At 43.3% G+C, this 23,540-nt stretch overlaps 1 protein-coding gene across 3 annotated transcripts in view; it reads left to right on the forward strand.

The window, feature by feature from the left end:
- The window catches only part of Sec24b (SEC24 homolog B, COPII coat complex component), a 65,343-nt gene extending 48,543 nt beyond the window's left edge, over positions 1-16,800 (forward strand). For all 3 annotated transcript variants that reach the window (XM_003467997.5, XM_005002899.4, XM_063260620.1), the window contains 15 exons: positions 23-132; positions 1,824-1,936; positions 4,461-4,579; positions 4,896-4,951; positions 5,189-5,395; positions 6,644-6,767; positions 7,136-7,294; positions 7,999-8,172; positions 9,242-9,352; positions 10,623-10,798; positions 11,359-11,496; positions 12,089-12,193; positions 13,243-13,335; positions 15,714-15,817; positions 15,981-16,800. In XM_003467997.5, coding sequence (XP_003468045.1) covers positions 23-132; positions 1,824-1,936; positions 4,461-4,579; positions 4,896-4,951; positions 5,189-5,395; positions 6,644-6,767; positions 7,136-7,294; positions 7,999-8,172; positions 9,242-9,352; positions 10,623-10,798; positions 11,359-11,496; positions 12,089-12,193; positions 13,243-13,335; positions 15,714-15,817; positions 15,981-16,095 — 1,904 coding nt within the window. In that variant the 3' untranslated portion in view covers positions 16,096-16,800. The remainder of the gene's footprint in view (positions 1-22; positions 133-1,823; positions 1,937-4,460; positions 4,580-4,895; positions 4,952-5,188; positions 5,396-6,643; positions 6,768-7,135; positions 7,295-7,998; positions 8,173-9,241; positions 9,353-10,622; positions 10,799-11,358; positions 11,497-12,088; positions 12,194-13,242; positions 13,336-15,713; positions 15,818-15,980) is intronic.
- The last annotated feature ends 6,740 nt before the right edge of the window (positions 16,801-23,540 follow it).

The raw sequence follows: 23,540 nt of genomic DNA on the forward strand, positions 1-23,540 counted from the left end.
CTCTATTCCTCATCTTCCCCAGTTCCTGAAGAGTTTATGTATAACCCCCTTACACGATCTTATGGAGAACCTCACAAACGACCCGAAGTTCAGAATTCAACTGTGGAATTCATCGCGTCCTCCGATTACATGGTAACAATTGGTGTTAAGTTAGTCCTGGAATACATTTGTGTGGGTTTTCAGTTTTCTGTTAAGTAAATTCTTGACCAAATTCTGAAATTGTCATAGTATTGATTTTTAAAGTACATTAATACTGGAAGTTTATACTTAAAAAACACAATGTTATTTGATCTAGAAAAATGTATTCATCACTAAGTGTTACTGCTATAGCGTGTTATGATGAGCACACACAATGTTTGTTGTTCTCACTTGGATTTAACTACCTGCCTGGAATGAGAACATACTTTTATCATTTAACATTAAAGGCACTTCAAACAGAAAAATGAGTATTTCTGCCCCAAACTGCGGTTTTCAAGGTTTTAAAGATACCACTTTCTGGTTCACTCAATAAAAATACAAAGATAAATGGATAGCAACTAATCTTTCTCTTGTTGGTCCAGTCATAAAATTCTGCCTTAATTATATGGGCTCTAAATGTCAGGCTTCTATTTACAAAAGTGAGTTTTGTTTTTACCTAAGTCATGCTTGTTATCAGTTATATCTTCCCATTTTTATGACTGTGTTTCTTTTGTATCCTTATTTCTAATCTTTGTTATCTGCAAGTATTTAACGTACAGCTAGTGGAAAAGGGGGAATATGCTATGTAGTGGATTTCTGGTGGTTGGCCCACTTTTATTTTTATAGTTTCTGTGATCTTTTGTATCTGACTTAGCCTTTTGCAACATAATTATAATTTTCACATTTAGTTCCATATTAACTATAGTAAACTTTCGCTTAATCACTTTTAAACTCTCAATTTATCTTTATGACTTATTTTGGTCTTAACTCTTCTTAGGGACCGTGGGAATTTTAATCTAATTAAAGCTACAGTGCAAGAAACAATCTTTAATTTTTGTTATGTGATTCATACCACCTGTGTTGGCATTTATCTACCTAGTACTGGATATTGAACCCTAGGCCTTCATGCCCAGCCCTTTTTTATGATTTCCTTTGAAACAGATTCACTTGGTTGCCACATCTGGGTGTTAACATGTGGGCCTCTTGTCTTAGCCTTCCAGAATGCCAAGAATATTGGCATGTGCAACCATGCCTGACTTGAATGACATTACACACACACAAGCTTCATAGACTAGAGGTGTAAGCTCAGTGGCAAGACACTTGCCTAGCATGGGTGAAACCCTGGGTTGGATCTCCAGCACTATATAAATAATAAAATAAAATTTTAAAATTTTCAATGTTTTTAAGCCAAGTGTGGTGGCACATACATGTAATCTCAGCACTGAGGAGGCTGAGGCCAGGATTGTTGCAAGTTAGAGATCAGCCTGGGCTACAAAATGAGTTCAAGGCTAGCCTGAACTGCATAAGCAAAACCCTGTCTCAAGAAAGACCAAAAAAATTAAATCAGTGCCTTTAGAAATAAGGAAAGTATATATAAATCTGCGGTCATCAATAAATAAGCCTAATTCTTCTTTAGGAGATATTTTAGCCAACATTCCTTACCAGGAAAATATTTAACCATTATAACTACCTTATCATGCTTAATCCACAAGTTTTATCATTTCTTTTCATTAGTGCACAAGGTGTTACAGGCAGTAGTCCTGTTTTCTCTTTAGGACAGGGTACTTGGCGAGCAAATACCTCATAGTACTGGGGAAAGGGGGTCTCCGATGTGCCGCTGAACGCATCGCTTCTGCTCCTTTCAGCTCCGTCCTCCTCAGGCTGCAGTGTACCTGTTTGTTTTAGATGTGTCGCACAATGCTGTGGAAGCCGGCTATTTGACAGTTCTGTGCCAGTCGCTGTTAGAAAACTTGGACAAGTAAGAATAGTTTTTACTCATCCCATGTGTCTGCATATAAATATACATAAATCTGAAGTGTCAGCAGTTTACTGGTTTACCTTTTGTTAGTTCAAGTATACGTATCTGTAAACTGTAAGAGTACTTTCCGTCTATCATAGTAGAATAAGAATTCCCCACTTGAGTTATCATGAGTTAAGTGACTCAGTACCTGAATCATAAAGTCACATAAGTTTTGGCATCTCATCACGAATCTGATCTTACCTGACTGCCCTGCGACTCAGCGGTGACCCCGTGGGCCTGATCACCTGTGCATGGGAAGGCCTCAGTCGGGATCAGCAGTCAGGGAGACTGCACAGGGACAGGCTGAGGGGCCACGCCAGCCGCTGCCAGGTGAGGGCCGCCCACTCCACTCCTGTGCAGCAGAGGGCAGCTGCGGGGCGGGAGGCACTGCTTGCAGGATACAGCTGAGCTCTGCTGCAGCACCGGGTAGGTGCCCATTAACCAGAGCGCATAGCCGTGTACTCTGTTCCTTGAAAATGCCAGCTGGATTTGAACTGTTCCCATCTGATAGCCTGTGATGGGATACGTATGTTAATAAACAGCTAGTTCGAGTCATTCCACGGTGTGCATGTGTTTCTAGACATCCTGTTTACAGTAGGTGAAGAGTTTTACCTGTTCAAATTAGGCAAAAGCTAAAACGTTACAACAGTCCGAGTGGAAGAGATGTGGCCATAATACACTCTAAGCAAGGAAGTTCCTCATAAGGCATCCTCCCTCCTCCTGGGGGAGGATGAGGGGCAGCAGGGAAGAGGCACCCCTGAGTGCCGCCCTTCAGAGGCAGGGACTGTGTACCTCAGGTGCTGAGCAGCAGGTTGCACCACGGAGCGGGAATGGAGGCTGGCTGAGTGCTTTGTCCTTGGCTTTTGATTCCTGCCTGAGTCTGCCCATGTGCCCCCCAGGAGCCTCTCAGCTAGCATTTAAACAACCCTCAGAACTCTGGGGACCACGTTGTTTGTGTTCTGGTTTTTGTTTTTTTTTTCTCTCTAGAATCCACAAGATACGAGACTCAAGGTTGTGGGTGACAGTGGGTCACTTCTGCACTGGTTCTTGACTTGGGCAGGAGAGAAGGTGTAGTGCATAAGTACTTTGTTACAAGGGCCATAGGCCTCCCCTCTCTTGCATTTGAACCCAAGAACCCTTGCCCTGTTGACTGTTCCTGGTCACCAGAGCCTGCATCCCACTGATCTTGGCCTATAAATGCAATCTGACCACTGTGAGAGTTAGGAGTCTAAAACTCCAGAGGAGCTAAAAGATTGGCATTTGGTGCCCTTTAGCAATTTAGTTGTTCTGTTTTTACTCTTGGTTTAAGTGTGTGTACTTTTTGAGTCGCAAGTGCTCATTGGGTCTGGGAATAGCTTCACCATGGGTGGCAGTGGGAGAGCCCCCATTGGAGAACTGATTCTGATCCCTGCCCAGAGGTGCCAGGCTCCTGCCCTATCCATGGAGAGGCCAGGCCCCATGCCTGCACGGCTTCCTACTCCAGTAGCCTGCTTTCCTTCCTTCCTGCCCGCCCATGCACAAAGAAGTCTGTATGCAGTGCCCCCGGGAGCCTCTCTGACAGCGCAAAACTATTGGAAAATACATTTGATTATGACAGAAAGTAAAGTGCTAAGAAAATAAAAGGCAATAACAGGTTTTCGTGATGGGCTCTGGAGACATCTCTGAGACAGAGGAGCTTAGTGCAGGGCCAGTTACAGCTCAACCTGGTATGTTTTATTCTGGAGGCGGGTCATTGACCTCTGCCCCCGGTGAGAGGAGACCCTCAGCTCAGAGACCATGAGCTGAAGGCTGGAAAATCAGTCTAGACACCCTCAGCCTCGCCTGCTGGCAAGCCAGGCACACTGTGCTGCTCCCTGGGACACCTGCACCTTGACCTGCTGACGCGGTGCTCACAGTGACATGCACTGGCAGCATTTCACTTACACTGCAAGGAGTAAACTGCATGATGAAGCTAACGGTTGTGGGGCACCCTCATTAAAATGGGAAGTCAGACGGGCAGTGAAATGGTTACTTGCTTTGATAGATTGTGTTAATAAACGTGTTGTTCGTTTTAAATTTTACCGATTAAAATTTATAATTTTTATAACTCCAGTTTTTTATAAAGTGTTTATGTGTCATTCTGTGCTTAAGATGCTTAAATGAGATATATTCTTGTAATGTTGAAACTGAAAGTGTTTATCCTTATGAGTATGTTTCAAAGAAAAGTTAGGAAAAAATCTTTAATTTTTAAAATAATTTCACTTCTACTTTTGGTTTATTATTACGTGAACATCGATACTAAGTTTACTAAGTATGAAATCTAACATCTAAGTAGTTTCATCTGAAAATGAAATGTTTCATCTTTGTTCTGTGTTTTATGTTGGTTGAGAGATAATTTTCAGTGTCTTCTGAAAGTATTGTTAGACTTAACTTTGTTTCATTATTTTGTGATATCAAATGTTACTAAGCATTTGAAACTTAAAATTGTCGTTTTTATATCTAGGCTTCCCGGAGATTCACGAACAAGAATAGGATTCATGACCTTTGACAGCACTATTCATTTCTACAATTTACAAGAAGGGTTATCACAGCCTCAGATGTTGATTGTGTCTGACATAGATGGTAAGCGTCCTGCAAGATAGAAAGTCCCTCTCACTGCAGGCATCAGAATGGGTGCGGCAGTGTTACACAGTGCATGCTGCCATGTCCTGTGAGAATAATGTGTGCACTTTGCTGTTTGTTTTAAAACGATACCTTGTACATGCTTGATTCTGTTTTTTACACCTGTATATGTAGTATACCCACATTTGTGTAGTATATAAGTATGTATTTAATAAGGTGATGTGCAGTACTCACATGTGTAACTTGATGAAAACTAAAATTTTCTAATTTATTATATCTTTTTAACTTTGTTGACTAAAATATGTTTTCCCTATAGATGTTTTTCTACCAACACCAGATGGTTTACTTGTGAATCTATATGAAAGCAAAGAGGTGAGATTGATTTATTTTCTTGAAGTGTCGAAGTATTTCTGTTGTTTGAACTAGACGCTAACACTTGTTCGCTTGATGTGTCAATGTTAGACAGTAGACAGCACAGGTAGCGTGTCTGTTTTCTCCTTAGTTTGCACTCCCCAGAGATGCAGTGACGTGTGCTGTGTTCTGAGGTGTTTTAAGCAGACTATTGCCTTGCCTTCTCAGTAACTGAATGTTTTATCTTTGTTTTCCCAGCTTATAAAAGTCTTACTGAATGCATTACCAAGTATGTTCACCAACACAAGAGAAACACACAGTGCCCTTGGTCCGGCGCTTCAGGCTGCCTTTAAATTAATGTCTCCAACAGGTGGCCGTGTGTCTGTATTTCAGACACAGTTGCCTTCCTTGGGTGCAGGCCTTCTGCAGTCCCGAGAAGATCCTAATCAAAGATCCAGCACAAAGGTACTGTAAGCTTAGCTGCTCCGTCCTGTCCACTGATGCTTCCCTCCCTGCTGGCCAGCAGTGGGACTCTCTTCATCATGCTGCTGGATCACTTCATTCATCATTTAGAAGTCACTAAGAGAGTTTCACTGAATTTAACTTTCTTTATGCCTGTTACAGTGTTCTTTTTACTGCTTTGCAAGCCGTACAAATTTAGAAATCACTTACTCATTTCATTTTACAAGCAGCAAAACAGATTAAAGTGACTTGTGAAAGATTATATGACTTCTAAACGCTAAATATTTGGCTTAATTTTCTAATTCTGGTTTTCTCTTCTGTTTTACAATGAAAAGCACTAAATCTGAGTTACTGTAACATGTTCACACTAAAACTCTTTAATTATAAAGATGTGCTACCTATCATTATGTAAAATGTGGAAAGTAGAGAACAAACTAATCCATTAATTTTGCTTGCAGGTTACTAGCATTTAGTTAAAGACACACAAATAAGCATGATTAAGCATCATAATGTTTTATTTATTTATTTAATGATACTGGAAATCAAACTTGGGACCTTGCACTTGCCAGGCAGGCGCTTGTGCTGCTGAGCTATATCCTTGGCCCCTACAAGTGCATTTTGAAAGTGGCATTGATAGCATTCTCAGATCCCTAAACTCAAAAAAATTCATGTATCTTAGTAAAGGTGAAATTACTTCATTCAGCTGAATTATTCAGTGACTGGGCAGCAATTATTTAAACCTTTATTAATCTCTGAATCTCTCACTCTGGAGTCAGATTTCTTGGGTTTACAGTCTTATTATTTTGCCATGTAGTGACTGTGTAGTTCTGTAATCTTAGCCGATTTAGCTTCCTCATGTGTAAAAGACAGATAATAAAACCCTGTGAGAGAGTGCATTAATGTAAGAATTAAATTGTTTCATACATGCAAAGCATTAAAAGTGGTGCTGGGGAGCTGGAGGTTTAGCTCAGCAGCATAAGCACCTGCCTTGCAAGCAGGCAGTCGTGAGTTCGATCCCCGGTACCGATAAAAAGGAAAAAGACAAAAAAAAAAGTGGTGCTGGGCTGTGTTTTTTATAAAGACAGTGTTGCCTGCCACTGCTGTAGGAAATCTGTGCTGACCACCTCCGTGCCTTTAAAACCCCTTACCTCAGTGGTGAAGAAGAGGCTGTCCTCTTCCTTACTAGAAGAAAGGTAGGCTGTGTGCATAATGAAAGGCTTGTGGCCCTTACTTGATGATCTGTCGGCTTAGGTGGTGCAGCATCTTGGCCCTGCAACTGACTTTTATAAGAAACTTGCTTTGGATTGCTCAGGACAGCAAACAGCCATGGACTTGTTCCTGTTAAGCTCACAATACTCTGACCTGGCTTCTCTAGGTAAGTTGATCTGTTGATGTGAACATTTTTAGCATGTAATTAAATAGAATCTCTTTAGTAAGCATGCTTAGTACCTTGGAGAGAATGGTGTATGAATTCTCTATGTAATGTCTGTGAAGATTACCAATGAACTACATAAAATGCCACGAGTATTTTGTTTATATAATGGTTCCCTGAGCATTCTGCTTAACAATAAACATTATCATATATTTTGTAAACAGTTTTGTTTTCCGATTTACATTGCTTGTATTTTGACTTGAATTTCTTCCTTACAACTCAGATTTCTTTACAATATAGAATATGTGCCATTGCGAGAATAGAATATAGTTGCTTTTATAGCTCATTTTTTTTCCTGCTTCTCTCCAAAGCTTGCATGTCCAAGTATTCTGCAGGGTGCATCTATTATTACCCATCTTTCCACTGTACCCACAACCCTTCCCAAGCAGAAAAGTTACAGAAGGACCTGAAACGGTATCTCACACGGAAAATTGGGTTCGAAGCAGTCATGAGGATAAGGTGTACCAAAGGTAAGAGCCTATAAAAATTATGTTACATGCTTATATCAAAATACACAGTGTCACACTGTTGCGAGTGTAATTATTAAAAAATGATTTTTTAAGAAAAACACATAAGTGAGTAAAAGTAATGTTTTGGTTTGTTCAAGAGCCTGAGGAGAAAGCCCATCATGGAATGAGGGCCGTGGAGAAGCTCTTAAATGAGCACTGATTAAGGATCTTTACCTTTACAGTCACTTACTTTACATTTCCTTGGGTTTATGTGAGTGCCTACTGGAGCAATTCTGGTCTGTTATTTTAAATCTAAGTTGTATATCCTTGTTTAGTTTGCTTTGTTAGGTCTTTGATTTCTGATCATGTGAGAAAATACTCGTGATTAGGTATTGACATAGGTTAAAGTGCAGTGTCTTCCTTACGTCCGCCACATTAGTTTTGGAATGAATACTGTAGAACCTGTACCCAGAACTCCAGCTTTACTTCGCTCTCATCTGCTTTTGGTTTTGTGCTCTGTTTTGAGACAGGATCTTGCTAAGTGGCTCAGGCTGGGTTCACACCTGCAGTCCTCCTGCTTCAGCCTCCCAGCATGCTGGGGTAGAGGTGTGCACCAGGACACCTGACTCTTTCTGTATCTTTGATTCAAGATTAGTGAGAGGTGTAGCTTAGAGTGCGGAGAGTGCAGTGACTGGAGCTCTCAGAGGAGTCTGTCTGCCCTGCAGGTCTTTCAATGCACACCTTCCACGGAAACTTCTTCGTGCGCTCCACTGACCTGCTGTCTCTTGCCAACATCAACCCTGATGCCGGGTTCGCAGTGCAGCTGTCTATTGAGGAGAGCTTGACGGACACCTCCCTGGTGTGCTTTCAGACCGCGCTGCTCTACACGTCCAGTAAAGGTCAGGGCCACGGCAGCGGTGGTAGCGGTGGCTTCCTCCTCCATCTCACCACGCTCTCTGGGGAGGGGAAGGCCCCGTCCTGCTGGAAAGTAGTGTGGTTTAACTTATTGATCTCCAAATAGTACGTATCCATGAGTATTTGTGTGTATGTGCGTGTGTATATGTAAAACCTACATTTCTAAAATCAAATGGTTTTGGTAAACACCTCCTAAATCCTGCTGTGCCATCCGTGGTGTTATTTCTTGCCCTGCAAAAGATGGTTCTCATTAAATTGCTGTGTAGCAATTAGGCCTTCACTTGTTATTTGACAAGTTTTCAGATATTTAGATACTTTACTCTGTTGGGTATAACTTAAAATGAGTGACATTAAAATAAAAATGAGAACCTAATATTCCACTATATATAAAATTGTGTGCACTTCTATAATCTTAGCACTCAGGAGGCTGAGGCAGGAGAATTGCTGCAAGTTCTATACCAGCTTTGACTATATAGTGAGTTCAAGACCAGTTCAGAGCTGTCTCAAAAAAACTGAAATTGTGTGTGTTCAGAGTCTGTACATTTGGAAAATGTTTCATTTTCTTTAAAACATTATTTATTTTTTTAAAATCCATTTTATTTCAAAGAGAAAAAAATTCAAAACATGTCAATCAGGGCAACAGTGATACACATACATTGCACATTCTCACCCCCAAATCATTCACCCAAGCACAAGACATCTGCGTTCAATTGTCCGAAAAATACCAGCACAGATCTTTCTCTTCAGTGAACTCAGAAACATCAGTAGTGTAACTGTCTTACTATCTTTTTATATACATATACACACACACACACACACACATACATACACATGTTTCTTTCAGCTTCTCACACTAGAGAGGTAACACAATGTTTACACATGTGTAAAACACATTACTTACCGAGCTTTGTTTCCATATTGCATTTTACCTTCCATTTTGTATTGGGTACATTAAATTTGTAATTTAATCTAGCTAAGCAGCATCCTAACGGAATTTTTTACTCGTTGTCTTCATTTCTTCCTGGAGTGACATTTGTTCACCGTTCTGTTCAGGTGAGCGGAGGATTAGAGTGCACACACTCTGCTTGCCGGTGGTGAGCTCTCTAGCGGAGGTGTATGCAGGAGTGGACGTGCAGGCTGCTATCTGTCTTCTCGCAAACATGGGTGAGTACGAAAGTAAAGAAGAGGCAAAACATGTTTTTCTGTCCTGAAAACAGAAGCTGGATTACATCCCAAAGGCTTGTTGGCTTCTTTGCCGTGAATTTCCAAATTGACACTCACCCAGGGAGGGGGAAGAGTCGGCAGTCACCTGCAGAAGGGCGGGCAGGGGTGTGTGTTCAGAGTAGTGATGGATCAGTCATACAGGCGAGCATGTGACAGGCAGCTCAGCATGCTACACTCAGTGAACATTGTTTTGTTTTTATTGATAAATTTAGACATGAAATGAACCTTCGCTATTTCCTGTATAGTTGTAGAGGGAAATAGTCATTATTACTCAGAATTATAGTAGCATTTACTGACAAAATCCACACACCATCCTGCTTTTTGTGGCCCAGCATTTTATGTGTGTTGGATGAGGACTTTACCACTAAGCTACACCCCAGTCCAGCATCTGAATTTTTAAGGTGAGTCATCTATACTATAACTGATTGTTTCTCAGTATTCTTCATGCTTGGGTATATTTAAAGATTTTTTTTTTTTTTTTTTTTTTTTTTTGGAGAAAAGTTTCATGTTAATCATTTGTTTCTTCAATATCTCTATGAAAACCTGTGTTTATTTGGCCTCTTCTTAAAAATTTGTTGACCTGGAATGCTCTGCAAAGCAGATTTTAGAGGATCACAGAGATGACCTAGATTGTGGAATTTATATAGATTGGGCAGGAAAAAATAATACTTTACACATGTGATTTTCATTTGAGTAATGGAACTATTGCTTGCTTTCTCAGAAATAGATAACATACAGTATGTTCTGTAATAGCAGTAGTGGCTAAGTGTCCGGGGGAAAACTCAAAGCAATCGTAATCCAAAAGAATCTAATTTGTTCTGATTATCAGATTTACTTAAACTTAGTTCAGAAAAAATATGGAATGAGCAGACATTTCTTTTTTTTTTTTTTTTTTTTTCTTGGACAACAGAAAATAGAATAGCAGACATTTCAAATGAGAGAGGGGGCCAGGCATGGTGGCACACACCTGTAATCCCAGCACTTGGGAGGCTGAGGCAGGAGGATGTGATGAGTTTGAGGTCAGCCTGGGCTGCATAATAAGGTCAAGGCCAGCCTGAACTACTGCATCTGGAACCCTGTCTCCAAAAATTAAAACAAGACAGAAAAAATAGATGAAGTGCATCCTATTTCTTAAGTAATGAAAATATAAGACACGGTTGTGCTCACTGGCATGCGGGTGGCAGAAGCCTTTGTTTCAATTGCTTTGTAGCTGTGGATCGATCAGTGTCATCGAGTCTGTCAGATGCAAGGGACGCCTTGGTGAACGCTGTGGTGGATTCACTGTCCGCGTATGGCTCCGCTGTCTCAAACTTCCAGCACTCTGGGTTGATTGCCCCCGCCTCTCTCAAGCTGTTCCCTCTCTATGTTCTGGCCCTCCTCAAACAGGTAGCTCTCTATATGTTGTTACCTTTAATGACATGTCTAAAAATTCTTAGGTGTGAATGAAATCTTAAATTGTTGCTTTGTGATAGTCACCTAGAGGATTAGGCACTTTAGTTTTAAAGACTAAAAAAAAAAGTAGAAAATAAAGGTATTAGTATTTATAAAAATTAGTATTATAAAATACTAGTATTAGTATTTATAAAAATATACTCGTTAATACCTGTGAGCAGTTTAAATAATGTTGCAGTTAGAGTCCACTCTGTGTGCTTCTGAAAAGCGAGTCCTAGGAAAGGATCTGGTTTTACTGACCATCTTTCCATCGGCTCAGGCACCATCATAGGTGCAGCATAGATTATCTTATTTAATCCTTAAAACAGCCTGGAGAGGCAGGCACTGGTTTCCTTGTTTTCCGCTAACAGTGTAGTTGAGAGAAGCTGAGTAACTTGCTCACATCCCTATTAAACGGCAGATCTGGGAGTTGGATCCATGCTCTCTCCATACTTGATAGCAAGTTTGTCCGCTGTATTTATGTTCTACTGGAAAACCTATCTTCTTGGTTGTAGAAAGCATTTAGAACTGGTACAAGTACACGCCTGGATGATCGGGTGTATGCCATGTGTCAGATAAAGTCCCAGCCGCTCGTTCATCTGATGAAAATGATTCACCCCAACTTATACAGGATAGACAGGCTGACGGATGAGGTATGTGCTGGTGTCCTGGAAGTTGTTCGCTTTGAATATGTGTGAGTGTCACTAAGGTGATAGTGTATTTTCAGTGGTATTTGTTGCAATACTAAGCTGTAGAGGGGACATTTTCATTTGTATTCTGAGATACTGATACTTTCTGATACAATCATGTCACACCATTGATTATTTAGTAAACTGAATCTGGTATCCAATAATGCTAATGTGCGGATTTATAATGTATTTTGGTTTTTGTGCTACAACTATATTCTCTGAAATTAGCACTAATTCACAACATAATATTATGTTTCTAAAGATACATGAGATAAGGAAGCAGCTCGTGGTGCAGTAAGGTCAGTGGCCCGGCTTCCACTGTGACCTGAAACCGAGGGAAGTCAGCAGCACCTAGCACGCCTGCTCTTATTCTTAGTTCAAATATATTTGAGCTTCTTGATTCTACAAGCAAGGTAGCAGTGTGCAGTCAGTTATTTTTTTCGCTTCCTACAAAGTTCTCTAGTATCACCTCTTAGTATTCTAGTGTCCAGTTAGTGACCCATGGTGACACAATGACAGCAGCCTCAACCCCTTCACGCTGTCCTCCCCTTTGCAGGGTGCCATACATGTGAGCGACAGAGTGGTGCCCCAGCCGCCTCTCCAGAAGCTGTCTGCGGAGAGGCTGACGCGGGAAGGTGCTTTCCTCATGGACTGCGGCTCAGTAAGTGCCCTTTGTGACAGCTCCTCGAGGGGTCACAGGGTCGTGAGGTTGCAGGGTCACTGGTCAGCTGGACAAGGGGAGATGGGGTTCCCAGCCTTGGGCCTTGGACCGGGCCGTGCAAGAGGCAAGCAGGTGAGCGCTAGGCAGAGGCTGGTTTTATTTGGAGTTTCTAGTTGGCATCGTGTTCCTATTAGAGATGAATGAGTGATTCATAGCATGGAGAGAGGAATTCCTACCTCCAAGACTCCGCTGTCAGACCAAAGTTCAGAGGACTGCACACATTTACCTGATTCAGCTTCATACAGCCATTGTTAGAAATGTCAGTGATGAGTTTAGCTTAGAAGCCACTGCACAGGGATAGAAAGGGTATGGAACGGGCAGGACAGCTTCACAGCGATACCTTCTGAGCAGAGAGACTCTGGGTAGCCAGAGAAGAAGGGCAAAGCGTGGGGCCGGTATTAAAATAGTGGATGGGACTGAGCCCCAGCACTAGAGGAGACTGAGGCAGGTGAATTACAAGTTCAAGCCCAGCCTGGGCAGCTTAGTAGCTTAGCAAGATCCTTCTCAAAACACTAAGAAAAGGACTGAGGATACAGCTTAGTGCAGAGGCTCAGAGTTCTATTCCTAGTACTGCCGCCATCAAAAACAGTGAACGGGAAATAGAATGAGTCAGTCATTGTGATTAAAGCTTTGCATTCCTGCTGGAGAAATACAAGGAGAGGACCGAGTCTGTTCTCTGAGAACTCTTACAGTTTAAGCAAGGAAGATACAAGTTACTCCAGAGCAATGACGGCAAATCTTTTAGAGCTTTCAGGGTTAACAAACAGCTGGCTGCGGCACGAGTGCCCTGGTTTTGCCCCCATTGCTCTAGATTGTTGGATTTGGACTCATGGTGTGCCAGTCGCCAGCTTCCATCTTGCTTTGATGTTCATTCCTACTATATTTATGCTAATGACCTTGACCTCTTATGCAAGATCATTTTGAGAGGATTCACTGTAATGGGTTTTTTGAACTGTTCAGTTGTGTTAATGTTTTATTGCCTTTTTAAGGTTTTTTACATTTGGATCGGAAAAAGCTGTGACAATAACTTCATAGAGGATGTGCTTGGGTACCCTAATTTTGCATCAATACCACAGAAAATGGTCAGTGAATTTTATACAGCTTTTTGTTTTGCTTGTTTGTTTTTAATGTTTTTATTGACATAAAATTTGTGTAAGATTCACTCTTAGCCATATTAAAGTGTCCAGTTCAGTGCTTTCATACAGTCATCAGCTCTCATTTCTAAATGTAAAAAATAAAAAAAAAACCTTACTCTCCCCAGTAAAAAAAAAAAAAAAAAAAAAAAAACCTTACTTCACCATCTTTCTATCTGGATTCACAGTAGTAAAGTAAACCTTTCTGTCTTTGGCTTCTCTCACCTCCCATTGCATTTGAAGCCCACCGTGTGGCCTGGGTCACAGCTCATGCCTTTGTATGACTGGAGACTGTCCTCGTGCAGTGCTGCTCTGAATGTCTGTGGGCAAGTTCCTGCGTGGACACAGGTCACCAGCCACCCTATAACTTCTGTGTCTACCTTCTGAAGAAACACCAGACTGCTTCCAGACAGCCTCCAGGAAGTTTACTGATGCACACCTCATGTTTTCACTGGGCCTTTACTGACTGTAGACTCACCAATGCCAAGGAAATGCAGTGCTGGGTTCTGGTTTTATTCACTGAAAACAGAGGCCTTGTTTGCATGTTGTAAATATGTCCTTTAAATTAATACAAGCTCAGTGCAATCCTTGTCCTAATCTAGTGTTAAGATTTTTGTTTTTCTGGTTTGACAAGTTAATCTGAGGGTTCATTTCTAAATAAAGTTAATAAGGAAACACTTGTGAAGAAAAGTAATGTCAGCCAAAGGGGGCGCAGGAGAGGAACGCTGCTGAGCAACTGGGAGACCTCTTCCAAAGCTGCAGCTGGCCAGGCAGGCTCGGCACAGTCCGCAGATCAGTCTGGGCGGTGGAGTTCACAGGTGGACGGAACTCCAAAAGAGAGGATGGGGCAAAGATTTCACTTCAGATCATCGTGGGAAGACCTGGAATGGTAGAAAAAGAATCCTGGGAACAAGTGCAGGGGTACTTATGGGAGCCCTCGTGTTGAATCTACAGTACCAGCAAGAACAAAATAATAATAATGGCCTTAGGACCTCTGAGTAACCATTAGGAAGAGACCAAGCTGGGTATTTACCTAACTCCACGCATCAAAATAACTTTCAGAGGAACCAAACATTTAACATGGGAAAAAGAAACTCTGCAGGCCACTGTAAGAAACACTGAGAAATACTTAGGGTATTTATAAACTTATACGAGGGAGGGCCTTTATAAATGAGGAATCTTACAAATTAAAGGTTAAATATAAACCATTTTTATTTATGATTCATAAAGCCAAATCACAGATAGCAAAATTCTGAGATTATCTGGTAGTACAGAATATCTTTTGTTACTATTTGGCAAAGATTTTTAAACCTTTCTGAAAAACCATTTGATGTTAGAGGTTATGATCACATATTCTGTGATACGTGATTACTGCACGATGCAATAAATTATTTTACTCTTAAAGTAATATATAGTAGGTAGGTACACATGTGCTTATAGTGTTGAATAAGTAATATCTGTGCCTAACTGAAAAAGTTTTACATCAAGATGGTAGTGTGATTTTATTTTTATTTTTTAATAGTGACATGCTTTACAAATGTAATTAACCCAAATAATTTTATTCAAATTTTATATGCTATATATTATATGTAGTTTACTTTCACATTAGCTTTGAAAAAGAAAAATCTTAACATATATTCATACCAAATTATTCTCCAAATATTAGTAATTTGTATTAGTATTTATTACTAATGAGTACTGCAAATGATTTGTTGGTAATTAATAAGTAATACATGTAAAATAGACTCTTTGTTTTTAAACTAGCCCTACAAATGGTCTCTAAGCATATTTGCTCATTCACGTGCTCTTTAGGATTCCTCGCCCCCATGGCTGGGTGTGGCACAGTGCACCTGTGACCCTCACACATGAGTTCAAGGCCAGTCCCTGTCTCAAAAAAACAAAGATTCCTTGCCTTTACGTTTTAAAAGCATGAAATTCTCCTGGGAGGCTATTTTAGAGGAAAGCGTGGTATGTACTTGCTGAGCAAACTGGGCTTAGGTAGCCTCAGCGTTTGAATGCTCCCTATAGAAGAAACAAAGGCACACGTGGTGCCCGTGACGTGCTAATCACTGTGAGATTAGCACTGTGTGGCCTATGGGTTATCTAGAAAAAAATCCAGGACATGCTTATGAGCAAACATTTTTTCTAATTTACCTGTAATATTCGCAGCAGACTTGCCAGCATTTTAGATAGGTGCTGCATGGTTGCTGTTCCTGGGGCCCGGTGTAGAATCCGGGCATTTGATTGGTGGGTGGAATCATGGTTTAGATCTTATTCTGCTAACATCTAGGAGGGGGAATCATTCCTCATTCTGTTTCTTTTATCAGACGTATCTTCCGGACCTGGATACCCTTTCATCAGAAAGGACCAGATCCTTCGTGGCCTGGCTTCGGGACAGCAGACCGCTGAGCCCCGTCCTTCACGTGGTGAAGTAAGTGCCTCCCGGGGGAGCTGTGGGCCTGAGCACACCTCCAGGGCTGCTGGGTGTGCCCCGGGCAGAGCCCTGGAGGCTGCCCGGCGCCGTGGCTCCCGAAGCCCGTGCAGGAGCACAGTTTCTGACTATACTTAGGCAAGTGCATCTCGCTCTCTTTCAGAGATGAGAGTCCTGCCAAAGCGGAGTTCTTCCAGCATTTGGTTGAAGACAGGACAGAAGCTGCATTTTCATACTATGAATTTCTGGTTCATGTCCAGCGGCACATTTGTAAGTGAAGTGGAATAGCAGTGATTGAGAGCCAAGATCCTAAAGCTAGGTAACACAGAGTGTTGCAGAAGCGCCGGGATTTGTCACAGATACAGTGCACACCACACGTGCTCGCTGGCTGGGTGGGCAGCACAGCAGTGGGAAGGGAGGAAGGAGCGACTGTCTGGCGGCCACAGTGCCAGCCGTGACGCTGCCTCACCGCGGGCCCAGCAGCCTGCCTCCTGGGAGCACCAGCGGGCCACCTGCGTAGCCGTGTGGAATGACATGTCATCATGTGAAATTAGATGCAGCTGTTTTCTTACGATTCCTACACCCTTTCTGGACCTGAGTTCTAATGAGAGGCACCAAGTCAGTGGCACCGTGTTACTTGTTTCTGTGAGGTACTTTCTGACAAGGAGTGGCTCCTTCTCATGGGGTGAACCCAACTTGTCCCTGTAAAGACAATAGTATGTGAGCGATAGAGAAGTATATATATATATATGATGTACATAAATGTTACATTTGTAAAGAAAATGTAAAAATGTAACTAAAGAATATGAGTTGCTTACACTGTGCTTCATTGTTGGATGACAGCTCTTTTTTGTCACAGTTAGAGAATGAGATTGACTAACACATATTCTGAATTGAGGCCACAAAACTTTGTAATTCTGTTAAAACTTTTATGTGGATTTATTTATGATCAGCCTACTAATTAAAAATATTTTGCTTGACAACTGGTTTGGTGTTTTTTGGGGTTTGTTTTTGGTGGGGGTTGGTGGTATTTTTACACACAGGATATATTGGATTCACTTCTTGGGGGAATTACACATTCCCCTTAAGAATGCACCTGAATCAATATGCTTTCATTAGTTTGTAAACATTACAGTACTTACAAGTATTTGTATTCTAAAAACAAATGATACTATTTTCAAAATACATTTATTTACTAAATATCTTAAATTGTCTTTCTCTTTTAAGTGAAGCATCTTTCCTGCATACCACATGCGTGTGTGCATGCCTGAGTGTGTGTGTGTGTGTGTGTGTGTGTCTGTCTGTCTGTCTGTCTGTCTGTTGCTAGGGGAGAGCCTAGGGCCCTCCCTATGCATGGAAGTACAAATGAGCTATGTTCCCAGCCCTTTTGTGTTTTAGGCAGTGTTGCACTGAGTTCCCCAAGCTGATTCCAAACTTATGACCTCCTGCCTCAGCCCCAGCATGGCTTGGGGTTAGAGGTGAGTGCCACCACACTTGGATTCCTGCATATTTAGAACAGGAAGATGTTTGTGGCCTGTGTGACTGTCCTTTATTCTTATCAAGAAATCTCCCAGAGACAAAATGAGGTAACACACCTGTAATCCCAGCACTCTTGAGAGACTGATGCAGGAGAATCACAAGACTGAGTCTAGCTGGGCAGTTTATACAATTAGTAAAATCCTATCTCAAAATTAGAAATAAAGGGCTCAGTGCAAAGGCCTGGGTTCAGTCCCCAGTAACACCAAAAAAGAAATCCCTCTGGCTACTGCAGTGGCTCACGCCTGTAAACCTCACTACCTGGAGGGCTGAGGCAGGAGGATTGCAAGTTCAGTATCAGCCTGTGCAACTTAGTAAGATGCTGCCTCAAAATAAAAGATGTTTTAGAAGACTAGGATATAGCAGAGTGGTAGAGCCCCTGACCTCCATCAGCAGGGCCATCAGAGAAAGGGGAGAACTGGGGCTGATGTTACAGCTTGGCAGTGGAGGCTTCACTAGGATTGGCCATATACTTGGTTCATTCTCTGCACCACAGAAAGAGGAAAAAAAGAAAGGATCTCATCTACTGGCAGCGTATTAACTGTAAAATCAGTGATCCATTAGGCTGTGGGGTGGCATTTCCTTATCAGTGGAATTTGGGAGGAAATGGGTGTGTGGGCTGAGGGGTTTGGGCTGGTTCTGTGCTTTGGCGATCTCTTTTCTTTAGGTAAAAATAGAAGTGCTGTCTCCTACCCATGGTGGGAATGGGAGGTTACGTGACTCACCCTAACACTACTTCCTAATTAGTGGCAGAGTTGACAACAGAGCCAAGCCTTCCCCACTCCCACCTCCAGGACTTGTCCCCAGTGAGGGCATCTTAGTAAAGTGCATTCTCCAAGGGCAGCTGGACACTGCCCTCTTATCACAAACACTACTCACCTGCCTTTCCATCTGTCATTCAGTAAGCACAAGGCCCTTAATGCTTGCCAGGTAGTTCCAGGCGCAAAACTAAGTCCCTGCTTCCAACTAGCCTGCGCTGAAGAGCAGGGATGCTGACCTATTGGAGCTTCCCAGGACACAGCCTGCTGCAGCCCGTGCCACAAATTCACCACCACTGCTCTAGCGCAAGAACGTGCGAGACTGCAGAATACAGTGGCAAACAGAAACATCACCTAGGATCTGGAGGCAATTCATGTAACATCGATGGGCACTGACCTCAAGTCAAAAGTGTCAGGCCTCAGGGCTCACAGACAGGTTTTCATGGGGTTTGCAAGCAAGAGGTGCAGAGTATTATTATTTGGTTCTGGTTTGGTTCTTGCAGTGTGTATCATAGTGGCCACAATGAGTCACAGTGACCAGCTGTTTCTAAGAGGAAAAACAGGAACTGACCTAAACTGGAGGGCTCCTGGACAGCCGACAACTGAAGTACAGTGGAGGGGCATTTTCTGCTGCGAGTTGGTGTCAGGTGCGGCAAACGCAGTGGCGAAGCTGAAGCTGACCATGGGCTGAGCCTGCGTTCACCTGGTGAACAGTCAGCACTGAGCTCACCGAGGCCTGGTGCAGGAGAACCACAAGTGGGTGCTGGAGCTGGCCATCGTGTTGATTACCTGCTGCACCCAGCGCAGGTCTTGAGTTTCCCAGGGTGGGGCCAGTGTTGAATGGAGAAATGAGGCCAAGAGTCAGAATGCAGAAAGCTGAGGTCAGGTGGGCCACCGTTCCTGGTGGGAGGAAAGGAACTGCCCAACAGCTGCAGTGCATTTATTTATATACGCGGAAGGTTGGTGTCAGGTGAGACAGCTCTGCCTAACAGCTTGTTCACCTGGCTCACCTCAAGTGCACTGAGTTCTTGGGCCAGCCTTGCTGTGAGAGCCCTGTGTGTGATGGCGCTCCAGCAGTTGCTCCCCACAGTTCCCTGCAGGCTGCCTGTGTTCCCTGTGTCAGCACTTCAAGAAGGGTGGGAAGGAGCAGTAGAGGGTTCCGGGGCGGTCTTCATGGAATGTGAGTCCAGAATTAAAGAGAAAGCATTCAGCACCCTGCATCTCTCCCTCCAGCATCCGTCAGCACTTGTGGAAAGGTGGATTTCATCAGAGCTGGGTTCAAGAAATAGCAAGGGATGGAGGAAGCCCAACAGGGAGTGACTTGCATGCAAGCTAGAAGGACACAAAACAGGAAGCAGACAAGGCCGTGGTCAACTCAGTATGCAGGTCCTGCAGAGGTCCCAGAGCTGTTAACACGCGGGTTCTAAAAGGAATGAGCTAGAAAGACAAGGTGTGGTCAGGACAGGTTGCTCGGGACTGAAATTTAGGAGAAGGTGAAATCGTGGGAGTTAGACCCGTAGAGGATGGTGGTGGAGGTAGGCAGCTGACAAAGTTACCGGAGAGGAGGTCAGAGGCCACAGCCTGGGGTTTCGGTGGAGCCTTTGATTCTAAAGTTGCCACCAACAGATGAGGGCGTGGTAGCAATACACGGACTGCGAGGGACTATAGCAAGGAATGCCAGGGACATGCTGTGGCTGGGCGCCACAACCTCAGAGAGAGAAATGAGGATCCTTCTGGTGAGCAGCCGCAGATCTTCCCCAGGGCTCGGGATCCTGGCAGTAGCTACTGTTCAGAAGCCTTTTGGGGTGGTGGTGTCATCAGAAAATGGATTTTAGGATCTCGTGTGGAGAGTGGCACAGTCTTCAGGGCCAGTGCAGTGGAGGCAGATGGGGCAAATATCTGGGCATTTGCTCTGTGAGCAGCAAGTGTGGGTGAGGGTAAGGATGCTTGCTAGGAGCTCCCTTTGCACCTGGTTGAAACTCATCCAAACAGTGGCTCCTAGTGTTGGTGCTGCGGATGGAGAAGAGCAGCTTTTTGGTGAAACTGCCATGCCCATGTGTGATTTGTGCCACCTGGGGTAGGGCCTGACAGAGTCACCTGCTGTGTTCAGAGAAGCGCGTGTCTGTCTGCGCGTGTACCTGTGTGCTTAGAGTACTGTGTGGCAGCTGTCTGTGGAGGTGACAGCATCAACTGGTGAGGCCAGGCAGCTCACAGATGCACTAAATATGAGCCTCCTGTTCAGAGTATCCTCCTCTACACTACTGAGGACACAGGGAAACTTGAAAACTTACAACAGAGTTAAAAATAACTGCAGGTATCATCAGACAGGATTACAGATAACCTAAAGTAAACATAAGTCAAAGGAGAAAAGAAATACTCAAGCCTCGTTTGGCACATAAAAGACCTGAAAAAACAGTATGATAGTATTGCAGAAAATGGGACTGAGCCAGATGAAAGACGCAGCACAGAGGCAATCAGAAGGCAAACAGCTTTATTTACACGGGCAGGCTGACGGGAATCTCGGTTCCAAATCATCAGCCCCACTTTGGGGTCAATCGAACACTTACATAGGTTGATAATAGGAAATAACAAAGGCTAGCAGGGAGTACAAAAGCCTGATAACAGGACTTTCTAGAGTGGATTACATATTATCTTGTCATACATTGTTAGATTTATTTCAGGCAAGTTAGGTGGGGATTTTCTATTCTATAGGAAGATCGGGGCTGGGGTGAGCAGAAGGAGACTCTCTGTCTTAGACTGAGCCAAGCTGTCTCTGAATGGTAACTCCTTGAAATCGTGGAACGGATTAACAGAACAAGACATGCTTTGGTCTGAGTTATGTTTATCTGACATGCTGCAGCTGGCGTCAGAATGCCAGGGCTACTCTCTATGGGAACAGGCTCTTCCTGCCTTTCCTATGCTTGAATATAGTAACAGACTATAAAATTTCCTTTACACTGGGAAGATATTTTATAATTCACTTTTTGTCTCTAAATTCGGACATAGGCTCTCTGCCCACTAGAAAACCGAGATCTGCTTGATGTAGCTGGGAAATGTGTAAGTGACTCAGCAGGGAACAGGTGGGCACAATCAAGGGACATGAGAACTGTTGATATGTTGCCTTCAGTCGGGTTGTGAGCTGACCCAAAACTTAAAGTTCACTTCTTAGTGCCCGATAGGGGGCCATGCAGTTCTGGAGATGTGCGTGAGCACTGCTTCCTAGTAACACACCAGGTCAGTTACAGAGATGTCTATGGCTTGCCTGGCCTCGCAAGTGAAGGTCAGTGTTTGTGGGTTTACTGGGGACTCCCCTCCTAAGAACTTGGTTCCCCCATGAGGTTTATCATTTTACAAGGATGCCCAGAAGTAATTATTCAGATCTTATCCACGGCTGGTGCCAGGAGAGTGACAGGAAGGACCCCGCATCCCAGGAGCATGTCCTCACGAGTGTCCTCAGCACTGCGAGCTGCCTGAGGGCTTCGCTGCTGTTTTTGCTTATGGGTGCAGATTCCTGCCCCATCTGGCCGTCAGCTGATTACTGCGGTGCATACGTTTACACCAGTTTTCTGTAAGAGCTTAAATATTATCCTCAGAAATGAAATCCTTATGCCCTTGTTGCTGAAACAGAAGTATGTATAAACCTTTCACTTTCCTTTTTTTTTTTTTTTTTTTTTTGCCTTTTTGAAACAGGGTCTCACTGTGCAGTCCAGGCTGACCTTGAGCTCACTTTGTAGCCCAGGCTGGTCTTGTACTTACACCGATCTCCTTCTGCCTCAGTGTCTCAAGTGCTGAGATTAAATGTGTGCACCATCATGCCTGGTCTCACTTTCCTTTTAACACTTTAATGATGATGTGGCCAATGAATACCTCCCAATTGACGTAGCTTATAAATACAATTAAGGCAAATACAGTATAATAACTGGATTCTTTTTAAAGTTAATAGTTTTAGCATTTTGAATCCTGTATTTAAGCAACTTTTATATATTCCTCTCAGTTCTGTATCAGTGGGAATTTGAGGGTCGAACCCAGGCCCTCACACTTAGTAGGCAAGCAACCACCACTGAGCTATGCCCAACCACAGGGACCTTTTTTTTTTTTTTTTTTTTTTGTCTTTTCATTTTTATCGGTACCAGGGATCGAACTCACAACCGCCTGCTGGCAAGGCAGGTGCTTATGCCGCTGAGCTAAATCCCCAGCCCCCCCAGGGACCTTTTTTAATTTACCCCATTGTTATATCCCCTGGCAGAATACGAAGGAGCGGGTTCATTTTATTTCATTGAGTGACTAGGAAGACTTACTGTCTTTGCTTATAATCATGTCGTTTCTTAGGGACCCTTGGGAAAGGGAAAACTGCTAGCCAGGACTGCCTCATTTTTAATGAAACCTCCCATATTTAATGACTTTTAATGAATTTTTTCCTGTATTCAGTTTCTTCCAGGTTCTGCTTCTTTGGGACTTTGGTTTATGACTTGCTTGCTTCTAGAGACCTGAGATCTTGTAATGGAACGCAAGGCACTCTTTCTAGACTGTCTCTTATTAATTATCAAATGCTGATAAGCAATTATTTGCAGAATCAGGACTGGCAGGGCCGCTTGTCAAAATACATGTGTGAGATGTTTAGCTAGGGATGTAGCTAAACAGCACTGGCCTGGCAGGCACGAGCTCCTGAGTTCCATCCCCGGTACCAAAAAAGAGCTGAGACACTTAATCACTGAGGCCTCGTGCACTGTATGCACACCCCAGTGGTCTGGAGAAAGGTTGTCCTCCTAAACGCAGTGAGTGAGCTGAATTTGCATTCAGAGAATTTACAGCAGTGAGCGCCAGTGTAGGATACAGACCCAGACCTCCCTGTGCTTTGCCTCCATCTGATCTCCTGCCCTCCTCCTGCGGTTGTCCTGTAAACAGAGACTAATCCCTCGGGTTTAACACCCCACCCACCTCCCCTCAGCAGGCATTCAGTAAAGTCTGCTGAACTGGTGTTCAGTAATTCCCAGTTAGGAAGTGAGTTCAACCTGCAACCAAAGGAAAACATGTGGCTCCTCTTTATTTTTGAGACAGGATCTCACTGTGTAGCCCGGACTGGCCCCGAAGTCACAGTGGTCCTCCTGCCTCAGCCTCCTGTGTGCTGGGATGCCAGGCCGTGCCACTTACCCAGCTCTAAATGTAGTCTTTTGAGGGGCTGGGGATTTGGATCAGCAGCATAAGCGCCCCAAAAAAACAAAAACAAAACTAAACATTGTTGGGCGCAGGCGCTCAACATACCATACCCCACCCGGGACTAAGGACCATGCCAGCTTCCGCAATGCGCTAAGTCCCTCTTTAAATTAGCCAACCCATGCGCACTTCGTGCTCACTCAGTACTCTGTGGCAACTCCTGATTGGCCACAGCTGGATATAGTAGCCGGAGCCTGCGTCCCATTCCCGCCCTG

This window comes from Cavia porcellus, unplaced genomic scaffold (assembly GCF_034190915.1).
Source record: "Cavia porcellus strain 051 isolate PalLab524CR breed Dunkin Hartley unplaced genomic scaffold, mCavPor4.1 scaffold_14, whole genome shotgun sequence".
NCBI classification, from domain to species: domain Eukaryota; kingdom Metazoa; phylum Chordata; class Mammalia; order Rodentia; family Caviidae; genus Cavia; species Cavia porcellus.